The 9,642-nt window shown below is 35.8% G+C and overlaps 1 protein-coding gene and 1 pseudogene across 1 annotated transcript; one reads left to right on the forward strand and one right to left on the reverse strand.

Annotated features, from left to right (window-relative positions):
- The first annotated feature begins 2,181 nt into the window (after positions 1-2,181).
- Positions 2,182-3,889, forward strand: LOC116142988 (annotated as a pseudogene).
- A 4,642-nt stretch (positions 3,890-8,531) lies between these two features.
- On the reverse strand, positions 8,532-9,628 carry LOC116142957. Its single transcript, XM_031428371.1, has 2 exons — positions 8,847-9,628; positions 8,532-8,754 (listed from the first exon to the last, which is right to left on the reverse strand). Exons 1-2 carry the CDS (start codon positions 9,354-9,356, stop codon positions 8,683-8,685), a joined length of 582 nt encoding a protein of 193 aa, XP_031284231.1. The 5' UTR covers positions 9,357-9,628; the 3' UTR covers positions 8,532-8,682.
- Between the last annotated feature and the right edge of the window lie 14 nt (positions 9,629-9,642).

The raw sequence follows: 9,642 nt of genomic DNA on the forward strand, positions 1-9,642 counted from the left end.
CGATATCCTTGCGATTGGGTGCTATGATCGTGCAACGACAATTGTTGATCCAATCGTTCCCGCGATATTCGGGATTTGAAGTAATCTAGGGGTTGATTAATTAATTCCTCGGACTATCCGCAACTAGCTTGTGCTATGTCGAGCTACGGCTCCACGAGCTTATGTTGGGTCAATCAATCATAGTTGCCGAATCATTCTAGGTCGAGCTATATCCTCGCGTTAGCCCGAGCTTAGCGGAGAAACCACACACAACAAGTTTGTAATTAAAATAAATTTTGGATTTAAAACCTTGTGACAAATGGAGTTTTGTGAAGCAAAATTTCTTTCACTTATTTTATCCCACTGATTTTTTTTTTTTTTTTCTATTTAGTCAATAATTGTGGTTTGATTGTAGGAGTAATATATGGGCAATGAGTGGAGGCTCTTACCTTAATGAGAAAGAGTCTATACTATGGTTCGACATGTGCAATTTTTCAATTACAAAAAAATTCTACTTCGGTCTTTTTGAGTGTTTTTCTTCCCACCTATTTCTGTATTATATATATAGGATACATGGGCAACGTGGACTGAGATGTAAAGTTGTTTCTAACCAAAATCATCGATATAAATTCCAGAATACCTTCTCCTTCAACCGTCACATGGAAGGATTTCTTTTTCTTTTATGGCAAATTTTCCTCGGCAAAATCCTCGTACTACGGGGTGTGTCATCCTACAGCGAAGATTACCCCCCCCCCCCCCCCCAATTCCCCGGCCCGCTCTCATCTCTACTTGAGTGTTGATCTAATCAAGGTTTTAAAAACCCGGCCTGGCCCGACCGGTTGAACTAGTTCGACCGGGACCCGACCATTAAGCTGGGCCGATTTGACATAAAACCTGGAAAATTGAATTCGCCTGATATGACCAGCGGTTAGACCAGGTAACTGTATCGACCCGCTGGTCCAACCGGTTTTGGGAAAGAACTGGGTCACTCTAACTCCCTTCTTAAATGCGATTTTTTAAACGGTTTTCCCAATTTTTCATTCTTTCAAGCCTTAAGCCATATTTGCACTCTTCCATTTGTCTATTTCTTCATTTCTTCGTCGATTTTTTCGTTTCATCTCTTAGCTTTTTCATTTCCACTTCAGCGACAGCTTTTGTTTCATCTTCATTTCTTCTCATCTTCGGCAGTAGTTCCAGTCACTGTCGGAGGTACTGTCATTTCATCTTTTTTCATTGATTACTTATGAGGAGAAGCATGGAGTAGAGAAGGAGAGTACTGGAAGAGTGGAAGTAACTTCCAAAAGTGATTCTCTCTCCCATAGAAGATGCTGTTAAAGTCAAACAAACAATACCCCCTATGTTTATTTATTTATTAAACACCCCTATAATAAAATATTCAAAGTTAACAAAAACACCCCCAACCCACTCATTAAATACGGACAGCCGGTCACTAGTAGCCGTATCAGTGCATGACCGGCTGGATCTTGCTGGTCGTGCATCGATATGACATTTTTTGACCAAATCCACGGTGGATCTGGTCGGAAACAGCTAGATCTACGACTAGATCTGGCCATTGACGGTTATATCTGGCCGTATTTGGTCATCAACGACAGCCAAAGATACGGCTGTCATTGATGATCAACGACAACCCTATCTTGGTCGTCGTTGACGACTATCAACAGCCAAGATCTGGCATTTTCCAGCCAGATCCACCGTGGATTTGGGTTGTTAGGGTGTTTTTGTCAATTTTTAAAAAAAAATTGGGGGTTGTTTATTAAATTAACAAATTTAGGGGTTTAAAAGAAATTGAATAATTTAAAATTGTATTTTGAAAATAGGTGAACCAAAGTTAACTTTTTTGCGAAACCTATTCATGTGAACCAAACGAAGTCCTTTCTCTCTTTTTTTAACTTTTTTTTTCTTGGTGATTTTTTTGGAATTTTTTTTGGATATCATCATGCTGATGATATCATCAGTTGAACCGATCGACCCAAGACTCAACCACTTAGCCGGGTTGCACCTCGGGTTGGTTTTCAAAACATTGGATCTAATTCTTCTAAAACATACAAATAATTTTGTATAAAAAAGGATAGTAAAGCGAGCGGGCTTAAAGCGGCACAGATAACTTTAAAATAGCTCGCTGGCGCAGTCGCCAATTGCTTTTTAAGTGCATAGCAGGGACCTCTCAGCCGTCTCTCGAACATGAATCAGCCATTGGACTCACAAGAAACAAAAGCATTACAACCCAACACTGATCCAAGAATCCTCCACGCAAGAGTTCTAAAATGCACCCACATAGACCCTTTCACCTGAAGCAACCTCATCACTCTCTACTCAAAATCAAACCTCAATCTTCTCTCTTACTCCCTCCGTCTCTTCCACCAAATCCAATCACCCAACTCCGCCTCATGGGCGGCCTTGATATCTTCCCACTCCAACTCTCCTCTCTCTCTCTCTCTGCTTCTTCCGCTCCATGCTTCGGCATTCCACTCTCCCCTGCCACCGCACCTTAGCCTCCCTCTTCAAAACCTGCGCCTCTCTCTCTTACGCTTTCTCCTTCGGCCTCTCCCTCCACTCTCTTTCTCTGAAACTCTCCCTCCAAAACAAGCCCTTCTGCGGTTCAGCTCTCATTAAGTTCTACTCTCGCTTTCGCTCTCCGGACAATGCCAAACAGGTGTTCGATGAAATTCAAGACACAAAGAAGTTCTGTTACTCGGCAATGATCGTGTGTTTTGCGCATAACTCTTGTTTTTTGGATTCTTTATCAGTGTTTGCTGATATGAGGAGCTCTGATGTGGGGTCCATGGCATACAACGTGTTTGGAGCTTTGCGTGCAGTGGCTGAGCTGGCGGCGGTGCAGCAGTGCGGGGTGGTTCATGGGCATGCCGTTGTTGCGGGTTTAGACGAGTTTTATTGTGGGAACTGCTTTGATTGATGGATACGGAAAAGCTGGGCTTGTGTTTGATGCAAGAAGGGTTTTTAATGAGAAATTGAGTGGATTAAATATTGTTGCGTGGAATGCTATGATGGCTGGTTATGCACAAGAAGGAGATAAAGATTCAGTGCTTGAGTTTTTTCATTTATTGAAAACAAGAGGTTTTGTCCCCGATAAATATAGTTTTTTGGCAGTTTTAACGGCTTTTTGTAATGCAGGTTTGGATTTTCAGTGGGAGAAATGGGTGGAGAGAATGGCAGTTGAGTATGGTTTAGAACCGGTGTTAGAACACTACACCTGCTTAATATGTGTAGTGGGAAGAGCTAGAAGATTGGAGGATGTAGAGAGGATTGCAATGGCAATGCCATTTGAACCCGATGCAGCAGTGTGGAGGGTATTGTTATCTTCTTGTGCTGCACACGGAGCAGCTGACATGGCTTGGAAATGGCAGAGAGGTTATTACAAATAGACCCTTATGATGGCTCAGCTTATGCAATGGCAGCTAGCATGTTATCGAGTGCAGGATGGTGGGATGAAGTTGCAGAAGTGAGGAAGACAATGAAAGACCAGAGAGTGAAGAAGGAAGGTGGGAGTAGTTGGATTGAAGTGAAAGGAAACGTTCATGTGTTCTTGGCGGGTGATAGAAGGCATGCGACAGTAAAAGAGATTTATGCGAAGCTAGAAGAGTTGATGGAAGAGTGTGAGAAGTTAGGATATGTGCCAATTTGGGATGAGATGTTGCACAATGTTCAAGAAAAGGAGAAAAGAGTAGGGCTTTGGTATCATAGTGAGAAACTGGCTCTGGCATTTGGGTTGATGAGTGGATCACCACCAGGGAAGGCATTGAGGATTGGGAAGAATTTGAGAATTTCTAAGTATATTAGTAGAGTGGTGGAGAGGGAGATCATTGTGAGAGCTGTTAACAGATCCCATAGATTTTTAAATGGTAGCTGTATTTGTGGTGATATTTGGTAGTTTATTATTCAAGATTGATCACCATTATCTTCCTCATGGAACAAGAGTTGCAGAAGTTCTTGGTGAAGCTTATATGTTTTCAAGTGAATTTGGGATGTCTGACCTCAATTTGATTTTCGTAGATTTCCTTCATCAGTTTGGCAAATTTGCAACCGTGACTTTGATGGTCTCAATTAACTTCTACTCAGTATTTTTTTTTTTTTTCTAAAAGAATGAATAAATTTCTTGAACCTTACCTATTATTGCGTTAAAATACAATATCATTGGGTGGCTTTAAAATATACAATTTTTCGTAAAAAATTACCATATAATTTGATACTCAATCCGCTCTTTGACCCGGTCAAAAGACCGGATCTCGGGTCAACCGGTTTATAATTTTGACGTCTGCAACACATTACACGATCCATTCCTCCTTAGGGCTACAAACGAACCGAATAGTTCGTAAACAACTCGATGTTCGTTTGATAACTGTTCGACACTGTTTACGAATAAACCGTTCGCAAACAATTTGATGTTAGTTCGATAATATGTTTGATCGAGTTCGAACATAGACTGTTCGTTCGATTGTTCGTTCGTTTATGTTCAAAAAACATGTTATGCATTATTATAATTTATATTTTTTTCTCTTTTTTATATTATGTTTGGTTTAGTTTGGATGAATTTTTTTTAATGGTAATCAATAATAAAATATTATGATGCTTTTGTTTTTCTTATATATATAATATGTTTGTATTTTTTTTTCTTCCAAATGTCATCAATAATTAAATATATAAGTATATAGCATTTTAATTAAAAAGTAATAAATTATTATGATACATAGCATGACAAATTTAATAACATAATAAATTGTATAATCAAGTGATATATAATATAGTAAATCCAATAACATAATAGTTTCATATTTTTCTAAATGTAATCAATAATTAAATATTATAAGATAACATTTCAATTAATAAATAGTAAATATAGTATGGTAAATTAATGAACATAACATATTGTATAATCAAGTGATGTATAACATAACAAATTTAATAATATTATAGCATAGTTAAATATAGTATGGTAAATTGATGAACATAACATATTGTATAATTAAGTTATATATAACATAACAAATTTAATAACATAATAGATTATATAATTAAGTGATCTATAATATAATAAATCCAATAACATAATAGTTTCATATTTTTCTAAATGTAATCAATAATTAAATATTATAAGATAACATTTCAATTAATAAATAGTAAATATAGTATGGTAAATTAATGAACATAACATATTGTATAATCAAGTGATGTATAACATAACAAATTTAATAATATTATAGCATAGTTAAATATAGTATGGTAAATTGATGAACATAACATATTGTATAATCAAGTGATGTATAACATAACAAATTTAATAATATTATAGCATAGTTAAATATAGTATGGTAAATTGATGAACAAAACATATTATATAATTAAATGATATATAGTATGACAAATTTAATAATATAATAGCTTAATTAAATATAATATGACAAATTTATGAACATAACATATTGTATAATCAAGTGATATATAACATGACAAATTTAATAACATAAATTTATGGGTGTTGATACAAAATATATATGTAAACATTTAAAATATTTATGATAATTTATGTAATGATAATAAATATATGATAACCTATAATTTTGGTAATTTCATAACATATTTAACCTATGATTAATATATGTATGATAATAATTTTGTATATACACAATTACATATTATATATATGTGTGTGTGTGTGTGTATTATAGATAACAAATTAATCGCACATATATATTGATCATTTATTACAATAAACCCCCATTCCACTATGAATTTATGGGTGTTGATATAAAATATATATGTAAATATTTAAAATATTTATGATAATTTATGTAATAATAATAAATATATGATAACTTATAATTTTGGTAATTTCATAACATATTAAACATATTTAATTTATTATTAATATATGTATGATAATAATTTTATACATACACAATTACACATTTTACACACATACAGGCATATATATATAAACCCAATTTCACATTTTTCCTTACCAGACTCAGCCCAAATTTTAAAACAAAAATCCAAAGTCCAAACCCAATTCCACATTTTCCTTACCCGGCTCAAAATGCAAATCCGTATTTACGAATTAGTCGAACGATCACGAACTGGTCATTTTGTTAATCGAACGAACACGAACAATCATCCTGTGTTCGTTCGAGTTCGAACATGAAATCGAATACTCCTTCTTGCTTATCGAACGAGTTTCGAATGGGGCTGTTCATTCGTGTTTGGTTTGATTGCACTCCTCTCTTTTTTGCTCCTTTTCTCTTTCTCACTCTACCATTTTTTTTTCCTAGATTATACACCAGCAAAGTTCCATTTCAATTTCAAGCAAATCAAATTAAGGTTTATTGTTGTTGGTGTTATTCTTCTTTAACAAGATCTAGAGCTCATAAACTATGGCAAGAAACAATCTTAGCCTTTTATTTACATCAATCTCACCCAAACTCCCCTCACCATTCCCTATATCTGAATCATCAATCTATTCAAAGGTTTTGAACTCGGTGAGCCGACTCATCAGCTTGTCAACTCAATAGCCTCAATAACACCAAGAGAAAACCCCCAATAAAGAAACAAGAGACCCTCAAAGCAAACTTTGAAAGTCACACTTTTGGTAAGTTTGATTGTTTAAAGTCTGTAGCTTTGACCCTTTTTGTGTTTTTCTCATTTGGTTCAGTACCCATTATTTTTTGCCACTCGTTTCTGCTTCTGGATCATTGACTGAAGAATGAATTAGCTGCTTGATTGACAATATTATTATTAAGATGAACTTACAAGTGAGATGAAGATGAACTGATGAAGATGAAGTGAAGAACTTAAGATGAAATGAAACACGAAGAGGGAAGATTGAAGAGCCGATTGAAAGTTGTAGTAAAGATTGAAGAGCCGATTGAAAGTTGCAGTGAAGATTGAAGAGCTAAGGTTGCCGAAGAGTTGAAGATCGACTAAATCTGTGAGAAATGAAAGTGAAATGGATTTTGGGAATTATTGTAATGCATTGACCCGGTTTTGTGCCTGGCTGTTAATTGCAGTAACTCCGGTTTAACCGCGGGTCATATCGGATTAAATGTATATATCGCGTTTTACCCTTATCTGGCCCGGCTCAGTAGCTGTTCTTGGTCAAACCGGCCAAGCCTGGCTGATTTTAAAACATTTATTTATCTATTACGTAAGTTTGTAGAGAAATGTTTGTATATGTAAGGGGCCTTTGGTTGGAGTTAATGGAAGATTATTGGGTTTATGTCATCTTATATTACTTTATTATCATGTTTGGTTGTCAAGTAATATAAGATTTCGGTAATCTTGCATTACCAATAGTTGTTACTATTGGTAATATTGGAGGTAATCTGATTACCTCCATTTTCTTAGGTATTATAAGATTATCATGGTAATCTTATTTTTGTTACAATTCTATCCCTTATTAATAAAAAATTTGGACAAGAATGCCCTTATTTTAAAATAAATTTACATTAATATACCATTTCAATTTTACCTTGTTTAATTAAGTTTTTGGACAATAATGCCCTTATATTTAAAGCAAATTACAGACCACCATGCCACCCAGCCACTACCGCCGGAAAGTCGCCAGAGTCCCTAAAAATGACTGAGATTCGCTGGGAGGCTTCGATATGGTCGTTTCTTGCCATATTGATGGCAAAAAACGGCCATATCAAGCCAGATCGAAGTTGTTAACGGCTAGATCTTGCCCAGATCTGGCAGATAATGGTCGAAAATGACAAAAAACGGCCATATCGGAGCCTCGTGGTCACGATGAGCTACTCACATCGACTTTTAGAGACTTTCGGTAGTCGTTTGCAGTGGCGGCAGGCGGCAGTAGCAGGTGGGGGTGATTTTTTGTTTTAGCTAAATCTGAAATATCGGGGGGTTAAAAAATTATTTAAAAATTAATAATAAAAATAATATTATATTAATATTTAAAAAGAGGGCAATTTAGTAATTTAAATAACATACCCACCAATTTATTCCCCCTAACCAAACATATTAATATAATATACCCACCAACTAATCAAATACATTTTTCTAGAGATTCTTAGTAATCTATAAGATTCTAGTAATCTAACATTCCTTGAACCAAACGCACCCGTAGCATTATAGTTAGAAAAAGATACATTTACATTTTTAGTGAAAGAAACTGTGATGTTTATGGTCATGAATTATTACCACGTGCATTGAACAGAATATGATTCTGTATTGAAAACAAATGAATCAACACCAGTACTGACAAATTGAAAGTTAGGAAGATATCGCATACTGGATTCTGATCTTCAGCAGCTGTTATCAAGACTCAGCTCTGCATTTGGTTTGTTATACTTTCAAGTGTTCTTGAAAACAAGCAACGGGAAGTTCAGATTTTAATTTTTAATTAATAGGATAATACACAGTAATGAGTACTAGCAGTCTTCATGAAGTCATGAGACAAAAATGCAATAGTGAGCTTATGAATAACAACACTGGCAAAGCTATGTACCACTAAAAGCAGGAGTGAAGGAATCCATTGTAGACTAAGATAAGAATCAGAAGATCTGAATTAATAATAGAATCAATTAATTAGTTCCACACAAGGAGTTCAGAGTACAATCAATCAAACTAAACTAAAGTCAGCAAGTAAATAATGGTTCACACTTTGCACAGCTGCACAATGGAAAGATTGATAAACATGGAGCTTTCCGGTTGTCACGGAGAATTGACTTGGTTCCTCAACCTGCTTGAACGCCTAACCGGAGTAACCACCTCATCATCAAATCCCTGCAGAATCAAAAAAAAAAACAATGAAAACTATTAAAATGATTATTGTTGAAATTGACGTACAGAGTTTATATGGCAGTTTAAGTACTTACATGCTTCTTGGGAATTTTCTCATACGTGGTGAAGCTACCATAGGAAGGCGAACCCATAGAGAAATCCGATGAGGCAAGGGACTCTCTCCTGTCACTCTTCCTAGTCTTCCTTTCTTGGCTCTGACCTTCACTTGACTCTTTGTGTCCTTTCTTGCTGTAAGATGAACTCTTGAAGCTGCTCATTTCTGATGGACATGATTCAACAACCATATCAACTTCTGTCTGCCAATCCTTAGAGGACAGCCTTTCTCTGAAAGTATGTTCAGAAGTAACTGAAATTGGACTGTAATCCAATTTCTTAGTCATTGCTGGTTGGTCCACAGGAGTAGCAGCATTTGGAGTTGAGGGTTTTCCTTTCTTTGCATACTTGAAGAAAGCTGTTGTTGCAAGTAGACTCAGAAGCACAAGCAAAAAAATGCCCAAGACATTTGTTGTGAGAAATTCAACTTCTGACCCATTCACTGTAGTGATATCTTCTGTGGCTGAAATCTGTGGATGATCATGACCCATTGCAGCATCCAATTCAGAGCTCTGATGAATGTTTTCAGCTCTAGTAGACACAAGCTCAGCATATAAATTCTTATCACTTTCTACTTGAGATTCATTGGCTTCAGCTCTGGTTGACTCAGTTTCAGCATAAAATTCATATTCTTTCTACTTGAGGTTCCCTGGCTTCAGATTCAGGTTGAACATTAGCTTCTAAGATCACCTCAGGCTGAGTGTTTGTGGCTTGATATCATTGTGATCATCCGAGAGGCTGATGTGTTTGCTTCTGAAGGTTCAACCTCTCGCCGGT

This window comes from Pistacia vera, unplaced genomic scaffold (assembly GCF_008641045.1).
Source record: "Pistacia vera cultivar Batoury unplaced genomic scaffold, PisVer_v2 Contig423, whole genome shotgun sequence".
Classification (NCBI taxonomy): domain Eukaryota; kingdom Viridiplantae; phylum Streptophyta; class Magnoliopsida; order Sapindales; family Anacardiaceae; genus Pistacia; species Pistacia vera.

What these genes read in the sequence shown, in the direction of transcription:
- LOC116142957 (XM_031428371.1), bottom strand. Translation starts at nt 9,356, where the DNA reads ATGGGTCATGATCATCCACAGATTTCAGCCACAGAAGATATCACTACA. An exon ending in AGAAAATTCCCAAGAAGCAT is followed by an intron (nt 8,755 to 8,846) that starts GTAAGTACTTAA and finishes TTGATTCTGCAG; the next exon opens with GGATTTGATGATGAGGTGGT.